This window comes from Peromyscus maniculatus, chromosome 2 (genome assembly GCF_049852395.1).
Source record: "Peromyscus maniculatus bairdii isolate BWxNUB_F1_BW_parent chromosome 2, HU_Pman_BW_mat_3.1, whole genome shotgun sequence".
Classification (NCBI taxonomy): Eukaryota; Metazoa; Chordata; class Mammalia; order Rodentia; family Cricetidae; genus Peromyscus; species Peromyscus maniculatus.
Genome location: NC_134853.1, coordinates 139366383 through 139382881, shown reverse-complemented (window position 1 = coordinate 139382881; position 16499 = coordinate 139366383). Strand labels below are relative to the sequence as shown.

Below are 16499 nucleotides of genomic sequence, written 5' to 3'. Positions count from 1 at the left end.
CAACCAGGTTAAGGGCGTGCCTGCAGAAAAGCCCAGGTCTCCAGCTTCCAGCACTGGTTCACCTGAACCAGCACCAAATACCAGGAACCACAGATCCTCAGGACCCAGATCAAGGCTGAGGGATCAGGGGTCCCATTCTCTGCAGAGCAATGGGCCTCAGGGAGACCTGACTCCGTGGGGAGGGCTGACACTGGACGTCTCAGCATTTTCCAGTGTCCTGAGACTATTCTCTAAATCGGAGGCAGGGGGAAGGTACACCTTCACATAGGGTGCTGGTGCCCAGCTAAAGGACACCTGGTTGGAAACTAGGAGAAGTGAGTTCCGGTGCCAAACAGATCACAGCTAAGCCAGGTTTCCCAATGCTTAAAGGACATTTTCAGAATAGCCAGGGGAAGACAAGAAGCTACAAGGTTGACAACTGTCAGCCGAGTGGTCAGAGAAACAGGAACTATATCCAGGCACAGGCTCGGTGGTGCTGGGGGTGGGAGTGAGTCTCCCATCACTGGAGACATGCAAGCGAAGGAGGGAGGTGGGTAGCAGAAAGGCCTCAGCTCACAGATCATGCAGTTATGTCAATGTGCGATATGTGTGGACTTTGGGCAGGGAAAAGTTGAACAAAATTGACAATTCCAAGGAAATGTCTGCAGGTTTTAGCTCATTTTAGAAAAGCAGCAGGATGAAGAAATGATTGTCAAATGCAGAGACAAAACTCTAACATTCTTTTTGTCTTCTCTGCCTCTGACACCTCTCATCAGGGAAGAGGAACAGCTCAGGCATGTTTCAAAGGGGGATAGGAGTGAGCTCTGGTTCTGAGTCTGATCTTTGCCATTTACTGTGTGGCACCATGCAAGTTACTTAGCCTCTCTGAACTTTGATCTCTTTACCTACTATACCCTAGTTAGGTGTTATGAGAACAAAAGTAAAGTTTAGTATCTGGCACACAGCAGGCACCCCAAAAGTTTTGAGTATTATTACACTAGCATCTCTGTAATAGCCATAGTTTATGGCAGTTACAGCAAAAGTGGAAATCCTGTTCAGAGATGTCTGTGGACTGACAAAAATATCAGAGAATAAATTCGGAAAACAGTTTGTGAAGAATAATCAGCTGAGCTCAGGGCACTTCTGATGTAGTTCTCACCATCATGATGAAAGCAAAAAGTATGAGCATTCAGGAAACTGCAGACGCAGGTCTGCTTGCCAGGTCTACAATAGGAGTCAGGGTTCCTGTATCTATGTGGTACTTGGTCAAAGCACCTGGTTGGAATGGTTGCTTGTGAACATCATACATCATTAAATTTGCAATTATCTTTCAAAAGTTCCATTCCTCCGGTAACTAAAAAGCAAAATAGATGCTCTTTGCAACCAGATAGGTCTGGTTTCAGATTCTGGATTTGCCCAATATTTGCCCCAGGTCCTTGACTGCCTTCAGCCTCTGACCCCAGGTTCCCTCATTTGTAGAATGGAGGTGATGCTGCTTTACATGGGGAGGTGAGCAGTGACTAGGTCCCAGGGTCCAGAACAGGGCTTGGCACCAAACAAGACCACTGGTCACTCTACAAATTCCATATATGGTTTGAATGTGAAAGGTCCCCATATCAGCTGGTGATGTTGTCTGGGAAGGTTGTTAACCTTTAGGAGGTGGACCCTTACTGGAGGATGTGAGAAGGACCTGGTTGTGGGAAGGACCTTGAGAAATTTATAGCCTGGCTCTACTTCTTATTCATTCTCTGCTATCTGAATATGGAGGCATTGCAACCAGGTAGCTTCCATATGCCTTTCCTGCCACAATGAATTGTGTCATTCTGAAACTATAAACCAAAATAAATGTTTTCTCCCTTAAGCTGCTTGTGTAGGGGTGTTTTGTCACACTAGGCCAGCACAGGTCACGGCATAGCCTTGTCTGTGTAAAGTGTTGTGTTCTTACACAAATTGAAATTGTTGAATTTCAAACTTGTTAAATTAGCTGGGAAACTTTATTTCATAGCTCTTGAAGTAGTCCAGGTCAGAGGCAATGAAGGAATAAATATGAGCTGCATTGAGAGCCTACTGCTACTCTGTAGCACAGATGGCTCAAACTGTGGAGTGTCACTGCCTCCTACAGGTGGAGAGGTGCACTGCAGCCCAGTTCCAGCTGCCATCTTACAGGAAAGGGAACGTTTCAGGAGTGTTTTGTATCGAATGTGAAGGATAAAAACAGCAGACACGGATACAATAAGAAAAGTTTAAAGAGACTAGTAGGGCAAGGGAGAACTCCCATGGGAAAGGGCTGGAATAAAGTTCTAAAACTGGCAGAAGCATCCTACCAATAAAACTTCCCAACTATATCCTTTGTGGAATTGCTCTTTAACTTGCTGAGACTAAACTTTCTACAGTACAGTGGAATCTTGTGGGAAAGTAGGGAGACTTTCCTGATTACATTATTCCAATTATGTTAGGAACACAAGAGCAGAGAAACTCAATGAACATATTTCCTTATAAGGTCACAACTCCCAGAGAGAAAAATCTGTCCCGCCCCTCAAAGCTGGCTTTAATTCTACAAACTTAGGAAGAAGACAATGTGGCTTTAAAAGCTCAACACAAACTTTGACACGATGACTAGAACAAGGCTGAACTTACCTCTGTCATGCGGGGCTTTCGGGAGCTGGATGGCACCAGCCTTCCTGCCTCAGGATGCGGAGCTGTGGCCATGGTGTATGTCTCTTTGCTCACTTTCTGCTTAGATCTCAGAAGGGACAAAGCAGCTTTAGTGGAAACCCCTGGAAGGTTGGGGTTGTACAAACTTATGCACCAACCAGCGTAAACAGAGGACCTCCTATCTGCATGCTGGATGTGATTTGGCTTAATGTAGTTTAAATAGCACCAACTGACATTAGTGGTCGTGTGGAGGCTGGGGAACTGCAGTACCTTCTTTGAGTCCGTACCTTCTTGCAATTTGGCTGGTTTGGGGGAAGTGTCTGACAGAGGCAGAGAGCTAGGGGGTGCCAGGGGAGGGAGGTCAGGCTGTTCCTTTGGATCTTCTTTCTTTATACTCAGTGGAGGCAGCCCTCTTCGGTGAGCTTTGCTAGATGGTTGAGCATATTCTTTCAAAGCTTCTGAGCCTGGGGCTGTCCCATGGGGCAATGTGGGATGAGAGAGGGGAGAAAGCTCTTTTGGGTCGGATGGATCTGAAGGCAAGCTGGACAGTGTTTCTGCCTCCCTCCTGCTCTGGCCTTGGCTGCCCGCATAGGGCTTCTCTGTCCTCTTCCTGTCCTCTGTACCGGTCAGCACCACACTGCAGGTGCTCACCAGCTCCAGTTTCTCATCTGCCTTGGAAGCCTCCTCCTCTTTTACTCTTTTCTGCTGCTGGGTTTCCATGGTAAGTTCAAGACTGCCAGCGGGAGAGAGGACACGCTTGCTTCCACCGGCTGTGGATGAGCACCCCTCCAGGCTCAGGGTACCCTCCGAGGACAGTGATGTGCCTTTCCTCTCAGGCACTCTCAGATATGGTGTCTGGAAACCTCTGCTTTGCTCCTTGCTTATGCTAGATGGTCCAGGCCCAGCCTCATATACATCAGCCCCCCACACAGTCATCCCTTTGGAGGAAGGTTCCTCATACTTGGTAAGAGCCATACTTGCTGAGCTGCCTGGAGACTGTGTGACCAAGATCTGAGACAAGGTGGTGTACATGGCACTCCCGTAGGACGGCATGTGGGTCTGGATGCGGACGGGAACGACCAGTGACACCATAGCATCTGGACAGGCAGGCAGGGCCAATGTTGGGGCTGATGTGGGAGCTGGGGAGGTAGCTGGGGGAGTCACAGGGGGCAGCTGGATGTCACTGCTATATTCTGTGCTGCTGGAGGGGCCAGAAGGTCCTGTTGCCAGAGGGGCCAGGCTGGTTTTGACTGGGGGCAAGTGGCTTTCTAGTTCACCAGGGAGCTGCAATGCAAACTGGGATTGCAGAGGCAGGAAATATCCAGAGAGGGCTGAGGAGGCAGGGCACGGCATGGGGAGGAAGGAAGGGGGCTGCCGGAAGGGGATGTCTGCAGGGTGAGGCAGGAGCTGGGGGAGATGGAGCTGGCTGGGGTGTAGCACAGTCGGCTGCAGCGGAAGTAGTGGAGTTTGGAACAAGGAAGGTGCGAGGGGGGGCATGGAGTACGGCGAGGGGAGGAGGCTGGCCATTGCCTGAGTGGGGAAGAACTCAGAGGACTGTTCTGGCTCCTGAGGCAAGAGGTGCTGCAAGGAGAAGAGGGAGACCGGTGGGGGCGGCTGGGTGCCAGGAGGTCGGAACACTTGCAGGGCTTCTGTGAAGGGTGGGCTGGACCTCAGCGGGGGCCGGTCCTGTATCTGGCTCTTGCCTTCTGAGGGCCCCCCTTGTACGGTAGTCACGGAGATCTGGGGCACGGAGCTTTTGGTGGGAGGCTTGCTGGCTGAGGGCTCCTCGCTGCTCTCTGGTTTCCCCTTGGGGGTGGCCTCCAGCTCTGCTTCTGGGGGTCTGCTGAGGGAGGCCTGTCTCACCAGAAAGCATTTTCTTCTTTCTGGTGGAGCGGCTGGGGGCGGCGGAGCTGCAGGCACTGTTACAGAGGGTCCTGTCGGGGACAAGCTGCCATAGTCAAAGGATTTGCTTCGGGTCTCAGTCATGTGTGAGGAGTGGGGCACGTTGGGGCTCTGCTCTGAAGCTGACCTCCGCATCTCTCGGGCGTGTGGGTGGTGGCTGGGGACAGTCAGCATGTGGGTGCCCAGGGGTTTGGAGCGAGTGTCTGACGAGGGCCCAGGGGCGTCAGCTTTTCCGTGATCCTCCCTGTCGAAGGAAGCCGAGCGGCTGGAACCACTCAGAGAGATGCTGCTCTCCTGGCTTGGGCTTCGAGACAGAGGCACGGAAGACTCAAAGCTGGACTCCCCCGAGGACTGTGCCATCTCGGCCAAGCGGAGTCTCTTTTTCTTGGGTGGCAGCTTCTCTGCTGGGAGCTGTGCCAGCGTCTGGCTGCGCTGGGGCCACTGGAATTCCTCTGTCTTCTCGGGCTCCTTTGGGGGTGGCTCGGGCTCCGTGTCCGGCCTGTCGGGCTCTTCTGTCACCAGGATCTCTGGAACCTGAATGTTGGGCTGGCGGACCAACCTCGGCTGCAGGGAGTGAGCTGAGCGTCCATGGGGGGCAGGTGGTGGGGATGAGAACTGGGCCACGGGCTTTTCTTCTTCCAGGCTGCTCGGCTGCTCCAGAGGGTCAGACTTCTCAAAGGAGCTGGTGTGCTGGATGACAGAAATTTCTTTGGACATTTTTCTCTTCTCCTTCCCTGGTTCTGATCCAGTCCCTGGCTTGGGAGTCCTTGGCTGGAAGCTCGTGGGTCCCTCTAAGGAGGGAACTGATTTGCTTGGTTCTGCTGGTGACTTGGTGGACTCCAAGGGAAGGACACGAGCTGGGTCTGATGGGCCAGGGCTGCCAAAGGCAGGTGGCTCCTCCTCATCCCCAAGGCTCTTCTCCTTCCGTCTTTTTCTCAATGGAGTGAGTTCCAAGGTGGCCCCTAGTTTATAATGCATCATCTGGGACCAGGGCTCAGGCTCAGCCTGAGTCTTTTCCACTTCATGAGCACCTGCAGAGTGGACTTTTGTGATTTGGAGCTCAGAGCAGTAGTACTTCTTATGAGCTTCATAGTTATCTCTCTTTTTGTACCGAGCACCACAGATGGTACATTCATAGCTCACGCCTTTTGTTTTCAGCCCCTTCTTGGTCTTTTTGGTAAGGTCGCTTTCCTTGGATTCTGGGTCGTCAGAGGGCTTGGAGGTGGGGTCTTTGCTGCTTGGTCCAGGCTCCTCGGAACTGTACTCACCTCCCAAAGGTAGTTCAATGGCTGGCTGGCGTTTCAGCATCCGCGGGTGGGAGGTAAACATGGGACTGCTGCGGCTGGGGGTTTCGGGGTCAGCAATGTGGTCGTCGAAGGAGTAGCTCCCCCGGAAGGTATGGTGGGGGGTGCTGATGGTGCAGGCTGCGGAAGGCATTGAGTGGCTTCTCAGGAGAGGCACAGGGTGCGTGGAGCTGGGCGGGTGCTGGAGGCTCAACAGCGATTGTTCCGGCTTTGTCTTCTCCCCATGGGATGATAGTGACTCCCGGTAGAGGCTGGATTTCGGGGACTCCACGCTGCTGCGCCTGGTCAGAGAACTCCTCCTGGGCTTCACACTGTCAATCTCACTGGTGTCCACCACAGCCTCATTGATGGTGATGAGCTTTGTGATGTGTTCGATCACCTGTGTCCGGGGTACAGACAGGGGCACCAAGCTGGGCTTGTCTTCAGCGGACAGGGGCAGTAGGGGCTGGGTGGAGGTGGGTGCCAGCATGGAAGTCCGCTGCCCGATCCGCCCACACTTGCCAAAGATGATCTCTGCGTAGGACTTGGCATTGGTGTTAGGGGGGCTGACCTGCTGCTCGGCGCTCTCAGAGCGTGAGAAGTACCCAGACTCCGTGCTGCCTTTGCTCCCTGGGCTCAGGAACGTCTGCTCCTCAATCAGCTTCTTCCTCTCACTCAGGCGGAGCGCCAGCTTCTGCTTGATGGTGTGTGTGTCTTCGGGTTTATGGGTCAGGGGATGCTCCGATGAGGCTTCTGCAAACGGGGTGGGGTCCTCAAGCGATGGTGCAGTGCTTGACTGGGACAGGGAGCAGCGTTCCTGGCTGGAACTGTGGCTCCCGGAGCTGTATAAGCCACTGGAGAGCAGGGGGTGCTTAGATTTGGGGAGAACCTCTGTGGGGGGACCTGATGTGGTACCGGTTTCCTCCTCGGAGTCTGTGCTTTCTCCTTCGGTAGGCTCCTCGAACTCTTCCCCAGGGATCCTCTCCATCTCCAGCCCAGGTGGGTACATCTCACTGCCGGAGCCGGAAGCCAGACCGGCTTTGATGCGGTGGGCATGGGACTTCCTGTGCTTATAAAGGTTACTCTTGGTTTTGAAGGAGAAGCCACAGGGGCCACAGGGGTAGGGCCTCTCGCCCGTGTGGGAGCGAATGTGCTTCTGGAGCACACTGGGCTTGGCACAGGGCCGGCTGCAGTACTGGCAGATATACTTCCCTGGCTTCTGTGGTTTCCTCTCTTTCTTATGTGCCTCTTCTGTGGGCTTCAGGGAGACCTGGGAGGGACGGGGCACAAAGACCTTAGGGATGCCAGGCAGGTCCTCGGGAGGAAGGATGGAAGCATGGGATGGGATGAGCTGGCCCTGCGGATGCAGCCCAGGGGCCACAAAGGAGCCTGAGGGTCCAGGTCTCATGGGGTCAACCAGCTGCCACGTAGACCCCTCTAGGAGATGCTCTGGTTTGCCAGGGGACATGAATGCTGGTGTCAGAGGGTGCTGTGGAAACTGTGAGATGTGGACTGAGGCCTCGATGGAGGGCCTCCGGGGAGGCTTCTGCTGCTGGCCGGTTTTCTCCTGAGAGCCTTCTCTAAGAACCACCGAGGGGCCCGAGAAAGGCTGCGGGGTTAGGAGCTCCTGGGTGGCACTCTCTGAGGGAGCATTGGTGCTGCTGCCTGGATACGGGACGCTGGAAGAAACACTAGTCTGAATGGCTTCTCCTTTGGTCAGCCGCTTCCGGGGACTTCCATCAGCCTTCTTGGTGCACTTGACACTTTGTTCCGGATCCATGACCTTCACGAGACTTCAGATGCTACTCAGGGAGTTTGGGGCGGGTCGCATTTATGAATAATCCAAGAGTCCCGAGGTGTTTAGCTTTGGCCACATTGGACAAGAGCTGTGGAAGCCAACCCCACGATGGCTTTGGGGGTTGGGCTTTTTTTTTTTTTTCTCTCCAAGTGTCAGTGGCTGCAAGTGGACTCAGAGCAGATCCTGGGGTCCACACTGCTCATATTGGTGTGGCATGGCCCTCTACTCTGCAGACAGGAAGCACACTGGCATTTTCTGCCTGAGTGTCTGTCTTGAAAACAGCATGAAAGATGTCAGTATTGCCATTGAGTGGGTTTGATTGGCAGTGACAAGTGGCTCCCATGAGTCCCCTGTGTGCTGTGTGAACAGCTGAAGGTTGGAGACATCTGTCCTGTCATCTCTGGTCCTGGCTGGAGAGGTGCCACACTGGGATGCTAGGGCAGCTCAGCTCTGGCCTCTTCTCCCCTTGAGTTCTGTATTGGAGATTAACAGGTTCAGAGGAGAAATCACGGTCTTCTATGGGAAAAAAAAATACACACAACAAAGGAAAGAGATTTACTGGGGCTGTCCACAGGTTGGGCAAACAAGGTGCAGGGTTAAAGCTGGCTAAGACTCCCTAAACATTAGCCACAGACATTCCAGCAGGATGTAGAACGCCCAGCTCCCTGTGGTCATCCTGCACCCCTGCCTCCACAGAACCAGTACTTCTGACATTGGTCTTGTGGGGTTACTGGGGGCTAGAGGCCTGGGCCCCCATCCCTGCCCTGCAGCCCAGTTCCGGTGAGCCTGGGCCTGCCAAGCCTCTGCTGTGAATCTGGAATAAGGATAACAGCAGGTCCTGTCTGGACTGCTCCTGTGGCCTGCAGCAGAGTGCCATGAAGAAATGGACAAGGATGCTGCCGAGGAGGGAGAGAGATGGTCCTGGAGGGGTAGGGCACAGGAAGAGCCTGAGGATGCCGGGATGAGCTTTCCAAGGGATAGACTGTTAACCATTAGTTTTCCTGGCCCTAGATATGCATGGCCTTGAGAAGTATCACTCACTCCCTATCATGTTTTTGGGCAAAGCAGTGAAGGATGGGGCATGGCCCATGGGAGCACTCCAAGCTGGCTGTGACTACCAGATTGATCAGAACACTCTCCAGGAAATGAGGAATCTTCCAGAAGGTTTCTCCAGGTTTGCAGTCTTTTTTTGTTTGTTTGTTTTTGTTTTTGTTTGGTTTTTCGAGACAGAGTGTGTAGCTCTTGTCCTGGAACTTACTCTATAGACCAGATTGGCCACAAACTCAGAGATGTGCCAACCTCTGCCTCCCAAGTGCTAGCATTAAAGGTGTGTGCCACCACTACCTAGTACTTTGCAGCCTTTTCCTGTTACCCAAGTGTGCAAAGGAAGCCCTAGATGTAGGTCAGAATGGAGGTCCTTGTCAAGTTGGGAGGTAAATGGCTTGCAGGTCTAGGTAGACTTCCCAGGTGTATGTGCTCTTGAGGCTAGCTGGATGTTGGATAGTCCAGCTTCCCTGGGTTCAGAAGGATTCTCAGAGTCCTTCCTTCTAGGGATGAAGTCAGATTTCAGAGCTAGAGGTCACTGTGACTTCATCTCACACACCTTCCTATCTTTCCAGATGAGCAAACTGTGGTCCACCCAGGGCAGGCGGCTTACTGAAGGCCCAGGCTCTTCTTTGCTTGTTTGGTTTTTGCTTTTGGTGGTGCTGGGGATCAGTTCTAGGGCTTTGCACATGCTAGGGAAGCACCATTGACCACTGAGCCACATCCCAGCCCTGGATTTGTTTTTGAAACAGGATCTTGCTATGTAGCCCAGGCTGGCCTTGAAATTATAACCCTTCTGCCTTAGCTTCCAGAGTATAGGGATTCATCTGTGCCCTGCAAGGTCTCAGATTCTAAAAGACAATGGCAGCACCTGACCCAGGCCTCTGAGGCAGTTTACCCATGGTGCCTTTCTTCTGTGTTGTCCACCTCATCCTCCTGTGAGGATTTCTCTGCTTCTGTCTTGGGTAAGTGTTCCTTGCCCCTGGTATCCTGACCCAGGTTCCCTCCTTCCCCAGGCAGAGACTTGAAGAACTCACACACTACACTTCCACAGAGGATGAACAATTCAGCAAGGCTCAACCTCCTGTCAAATGCCAGCAGTTAGGGCCTGGCTTTTGCTGTGGGAGGCAGATGACTTTCTTTTAGCTGAACATTACATCTTGTAAATTTACTTCTTTTGTGTTTTCGACATCTTTATTCTGCAAAGAGTGTAAGGTAATTATAATAACCTATAATTAAATAATAACCACAATAACAAATTGGAACCAAGAAAATATAAATGGGAGCAGCAAGTTAGGGTTGGTGGGGTAAAAGAGTTTTGTCGAGCCAGTCATAAATGCTTACAGAATTTCTATAGTTCAGCTGCACGTTTTCATATGTGCTTCCTGGCAGTCATGGAGAAAAGGGAAATGTGATCTAGTATAGAAAGGAAGCCATGGAGGAAGAGAGAGCTAAGTTCCTTGCAAGAACCCAAGGGCTGCTAGGATATACCCTTTTCATGTGACACTTTAGTCAGGGGCAGGAAATGATGAAGGTCATCTCTGCCTTCAACGATATCCTTTTAGCAAATGCAGGTTTTGCCAATGGAAGACCAAACTCAGTAAGGGGTATTTTTCAAGGACTTAAATCTCTAGCTTAAGCAGCAGAGTTCTAGAGATGAGGGGACCATGGGATGCAAAGAGCACAGAGTTTGTCCTAAGAGCCACACAATTTAGTGGCAGTGCCAGGCTTGTCCCCACCTCAGTAACGTTCCCTGTGGCTCTCGTGAGGAATGGGCACTGAAGCCTAGGGCTCCCTGTTGGTCTGCAGGACACCACTGTATCTGCAGCAAGGAACATGTGGGGTGTGTAGAGTCTGAATGCAGCCCTGGTTTTTCTGCTTCTGTCTGAACTTCACTGTGCTGCTGGAGGGGGAAGTGGGGTGTCTGGCTAAGGTTGGGCCCTATCCTGGTGTCACTGCCCTGCTTTTCTTATCGGAGTGAAGGGAGACAGAAGTGCTTCTAATGTCTAATGTCGGAGGAGGGGTGTGTCGTATACCTTACAGGGGAAAATTGCTCTCTGGGCTGGGCCTTCCAGCCTTGTTCATTGTGTCTTTCTGGGAGGTGTGGAAAGACCTCTGCGTGCTACGTGGTGGTAGTGGATTTATTCTTATTTCTGCCTCTCTATCCTTTGGTACAAGGACCTGTAAACTCAAACTGGTGATAAACATTGCTTCTTCCAATGGATGGAGACCCCACAGGTGAGGGGGGTGCCAGTTGGCAGAGGAACACACATTGTCTGGTACTGTGGTTTCCTTCCATTTAGCCTCAGCACTATCCAGGGACAGGTAGGGGAGGTGGTTGGGGTCTGGTGTGATTCTCAGGGCCAGGGAGAGAGAAGATAGGATGCTGAGGGAAAGAGATGACTATTGGGCCATCAGGTTACTCATTGGGACTACATTGCCTGCCTAGGTCATTAACTAGCCCACATCGGGGCTGGGCCTGGTTCCTTCCTAGAGGTTTTTTAGGGTCCCGGGGTACAGAGTCAGGACCTCTGAGGCTCCAGGTCACACCTTTACTCTGCATTCAGGGCCCCTGGACTATGATGGGGCCAACCAGCCATGGCTACTCAGGGCCTCCAACCTCAGGGCCAGTCCCCCTGTGTCCTGTTCTACCACACTGTAGGGCAGGTGCAGGTAATTGTTGCCAGGGCATTGGGAGGGCAGTGGGGACTGAAGGTCTTGGATCAGTCTTGGATCATGTCAAATTCAGATGTGATGTGAGCAGGTGTTGGTTACTCTTTAGTAGGACCTAGCTGACCCTTGTGACCTAGACATGTGAAAAACATCTCTTTCCCACTTGCCTTGGTTCTGAGCATATCTGAAGTGACAGAGAAAAGGTCACTTTACAGATAATTAATGAGAACACCAGATAAATCTCCAGAACAATGGCCCAGAGTTTCAGGGCTCCCTTTCAAGCCATGGAGAAGACAGATGTCCTTTACAGATGGTCACAGAATAGCCACAGGGTTCATGTCATTTGCCCCTGAGGCCACGGTCCCTCAGAAGCCAACTGACAACCATGAGGAGAAGCTGGTTTTCAACAGCTAATTGGTTAATAAAGCAGGCCAATCAGCTCCCATTCTGGAAACTTCCATAGGCTTGACTATGGAAACAATTTAACAAGAAAGCAGTCGGAGCTCCCTGGGGCTAGAGCCATCAAGGTCTCAGGGAAAAGCATGTAACAGAGACTCCAACAGGTTCAAGGCAAGGTGGCCTGAAGCCTGAAGATAAGTTGGAACTCTCCTTTGAAATCTAGTTCTACAATGACATGGCCCGAACCTGAAGGGGGCACCCTGAGGCTGGGGGAGCCAGGAACTGGGCCCTGTCAGGCCAGCTAGGCCACTATCATTGTCAGGACACTAGCTGGGACCCACTTCAGGCTCTAGGCTGAGGTGCTAGGCAACTGCCCAAGTGAGATGAGGTTGAAGTGAGGTGAAGGCAGGAACTTCATGCCCTGGGAGCTGTTATGTAAACTTCAGCCTAGACTCAGAGGGTCTGACAAGGTCCTTTGCTAGTAATTAACACCTCCCACCCCCAGTATACCAAAGTGTGGCCACAGATTCTACTGCTAGTCAATAAAGCATGCTGATCTCAAATTGCCAGCAAAGCGAACCTTTCCACTTTGAATAGATGGGAATCCAGGACTCAAGACCACAGGCTGGACAGGATGTGAGCAGTAAGTATTGAGGCTTCACGACACCGTATTATCAGTGTCCCCTAAAGATGTCTGTGTGGTGTTTGTGTTCACACACTTGTGTGTGGGCAAGACTTGAGTATGGTGCCGCCCTTACGAGGTCAGATGGCAGCTAGATGGGGCAGACACGAGGCTGTCAGCCTGGAGACTGGGAGTGATGTGGTCAGGGAGCCGCAGAAGGAAGCTGGATCAGAGTGAGGTCAGCCCCCCAAAGGATGAACAAAAGAGACCTTTTCTCTTTACCGCTTTAGCTCAGGTGTTGTGTTATAATAAGCAAAACTTAGTAATCATTAACCTCAGTCACTTGGGCTACGTTTGTCCCTGTAATAACACACGGGGGAAGGGGCTTCTCACTACCAGGGACACTCAAACCATTTCCCTTCGACAACTATCTCTGACTCTTCTTCTTATTATTATTTTTAAGTTCACCTCTCAGGTAATTCTGAGATCTAGAGAGAGGGCTTTTGATTTCTGAGCACTGATCAAACACCACAACCTATTTGTACAGAGGGGAGTGTGGGAAAGCCTAGTGGGTTGTGTCTGGTTGAGATCTGCCTTCCTGTGAGACCCAGGGACCAAGGTGAAACTACTAAAACCAGAGAGGTTGAAGTCTCTGGTGACATCCACAGAGAAACCAGGAACAAGATTCACAGCCATTACGCAGCAAGGATAAAGCCAGAGTGTGCTGTCCTGCGTAGGTCACCCTAGGATACTGGTGCAGTGATAAGAGGTGGTGATGGCACACACCCAGGTTCTGGGTCTGGACTGGGCTTCGAATCCCTGTTCATGCCAGGACTGTTCTTAGGGATCTGAGTAAACTAGCTCATCTCTTCTTCACGACAACCCCGCTGCCAAGCGGCCTTTGCAAGCCTGTCTTATATATTAGGAAACGGAGGTACAAATCACAAAACTTCCTAGCAGCAGAGCCCACAGCTGAGTCAGGGCCACCTGGTGTCTTCTGCAGTGGAGACCCTGCGGGGCCTGGGTCACACAGCCTTGCAGACTGGGCTCATCTCTGAGTCCCAGCTCTAATGGAGGGCAAAGCTTACCACTGCCAGCAGCCTTTCTTCCCGCCCTGAGGGCTGGCCTTGTTAAGAACTCCTTTGTGCTGTCTTTTACCTGGGAAAGTGTCTACCACACTGATGTCTTGCTCCTGTGACGCCGAAAAGGAGCCAGCACTGGTTCAGCAGCTGTCTCAGCAGGGGCCTGGTGAAGCCCAATGCCTGGGGCTAATTCGCAGACTAGGCAGCCCATTGTTATCTATCTAGTTAGCACACCACCCTCCTGGCTTGTCATTTATTTATATCCGCCTTTTCCAGAAGCATCCAAAGTGATGTCTGGACATCTGAGAGAACTCAGTGGGCATTTGTGAACTTAGGTCGACCTATTTTATCTTCAATGAGCCAGGAAGTGCTAGCGAGGAGACCCTGGGGAAAGAGAGAGCCAGTCAGGAGACTGGGTCAGACGCGTGTCTTCTGGCCACTGCTCTGCGCCAGGATCGCTGCCTGGAACAGACCTGGATTCCACAAGCCTGCATGCCTGTCAGCTTCCAGCAGGCCTCCAGCTGTCTTTTGACCACATTTTGTTTAAGTGACAGGGGTTCAAAGGGCACACCCACCCACAAGCTGCCTAGGTAGGTAGTCAGGGTTCTTCTGTCTACCATGAAGGACAGCATATAGAGCAAACTACGGCAGGGCAGGTGGTAAGACGGCTCAGTGGGTAAGGGTGCTTGCTGCCAATGACCTGAGGTCAGTTTCTGGAATCCGATGGTGGAAGGAGAGACCCGACATCCACAAATTGTCCTCTGATACTCACATATGTGCCATGGCACACATGTGCCCACACATATACACACAGTAGACAGATAAATGCAATCTTTTTTTTTAATTAAGGAAAGAACATATGGCAACATTTACCACACACACGCACACACATACATACAACATGGAAGCAGACACATGCACATGCACACACACACACATACACACACACAGAGGCATGCAGGTGGGTGCACACACACAGAAACGCACATTCTATAAGTGTACGAGGAAGGCAGATCACTGATGGTGACTGCGCATGCCCGCAGTGAACGAGGGCACTGCCTACAGTCTCTGCCTTCCCTCCTGGGTGGCAGGTGGCCATCACTGTCCTAGCAGTGGTGTGCATTCATGATTGCTCTGCAACACACTACTTTCTTTATCTGCTCCACCTCAAGATGGATCTTCTCAGCACAGGGCCAGCCCAACTGAAAATGGCCAAAGTTAAGCCCAAATGGAAACGAGACCTCACCACAAAAGCTAAAACTATAAAACTCATAGAAGAAAACACACAGGATATTGGAACTGGAAATTTTAAAAAGCACATCACAAAGCAAACACAGGAAAGATTAAACTGGATGACATCAAGGTCAGTAATGCCTGTATGTCAAAGGTCAAACCAACAGAGGTGGGTGGAAAAGCCGATAGAATGAGAAAATGTTTGCAGTTATATCCCTGACAAAGACCCAATACCAGGCACATATGAAGAGTGCCGACGATCCAGTAACAACAAAGGCAAGCACATCAACTCCAACAGACATTTCCCTGAAGATCAAAAATGACCAATAAGCTCACAAAAAGATGCCTGACATTAGAGGAAAGGAATTCAAGCCAGAGTGCAGTGCCTTCTCACTCATGTTAGTCAGCAATGCCCCTATCAAGAAAGAAAGGAAGAGTGTGAAGGGTCTCTGTGGGTAAAGTGCCTGCTGAGTTCAGGTCCCCAGCACCTGGATGATGTCAGGCAGGCTGCATGGAATGCCAGACCTCAGGAGGTAGAGATAAAAGACCCCCAGAGCAAGCCGGGGCTAGCTAGACTAGCCCAATATGCAAGCTCTGGGTTCGAGTGGGAGATTGTGACTCAATACACACAGTGGGAGTGATCAAGAAAGGCACCCGGAATCAGCCTCAGGCCTCTACATGTACATATACCTGCCCATACACCTGTGCCCACCTGCATGTGAACACATGTACATGCATACATACCATACACATAAAAAGTGTTGACAAGAATGCAGAGGAACTTTGAAATTGCTTTGCACTATTCGGAATGAATGATTCAGCCTATATGGAAAACAGAGAGGCAAAAGATTAAACACAGAATCATGGGGCTGGTGGGATGGCTCAGTGGGTAAAGGCACTTGCTGCCAAGCCTGATAACTTAAGTTTGATCCCTTGTATCCACATGATACAAGAGAAAAAGTGACTCTTATAAGTGGTCCTCTGGTCTTCACATGTGCATGTATGTATTTGTGTGTGTGTGTGTGTGTGTGTGTGTGTGTGTGTGTGTGTGTGTGCATGCATGCGCGTGTGTGCACATGTGCTGGAAATCTAAACTCAGGTTTGTGACACAGCATTTTACCCACTGAGTCATATCCCGAGCCCCCCAACTAGCAATGATTTTAATAGTAGCAAGAAGGAGCTTATCTTAACAGCCAGTCCATATATGCTGTGAAGTATGAGACCCAACTTTAGGTTTTACATTTAAGTCTTTAGTCCACTGAGTTGTTTTTACAGGTGTGGTGTAAGCAAGGACCCAGTTTCATTCTTCCATATGTGGATATCCCATCCCACACCTACAATGTGTATTCTTGGTGCTCTTGTTGAAAGACAGTTGACCGTAATGTGTGGCTTTATTTTTATTCTGTTCCACTGGTCTATATGCCCAATACCATACTGCTTTGATTACTGTAGCTTTGTAATATATTTTGCAACTGAGAGGTGTGATGTTTCCAGTTTTTTAATTCTTCCTCAGGATTTAGTTATTCATAGGGGTTTTGTGGTTCTTCGTATTATAAAATTGTTTTTTAATCTTTCTGTAAAAGGTGTTAGTATTTTTATAGGGTCTACACTAAATCTGTAGATTGCTTTGAACAGTATGGTAATTTAATAGCATTAATTATTCCAGTCCATGAACATGTGATGCCTTTCCATTTGGGCCTTCAATTTTTCTTATTCAATTTTTTTTCTTTTAGTTTTTGGCACTACCTGCTGGAGTGGGTGAAGCTGACCCCTGGCCTCTCAGACGGGTCTTGAGACTTTGCTGTGTGGGATTAAACTCTCTGTCTAAT

The 16499-nt window shown here is 50.7% G+C and overlaps 1 protein-coding gene across 7 annotated transcripts in view; it reads right to left on the bottom strand.

The window, feature by feature from the left end:
- Nucleotides 1-16499, bottom strand: part of Hivep3 (HIVEP zinc finger 3) — a 432983-nt gene that overhangs the window by 32394 nt on the left and 384090 nt on the right. For all 7 annotated transcript variants that reach the window (XM_016005814.3, XM_042271805.2, XM_016005817.3 and 4 more), the window contains one exon: nt 2617-8133. In XM_016005814.3, the coding sequence (XP_015861300.3) occupies nt 2617-7599 (4983 nt within the window). In that variant the 5' untranslated portion in view covers nt 7600-8133. The remainder of the gene's footprint in view (nt 1-2616; nt 8134-16499) is intronic.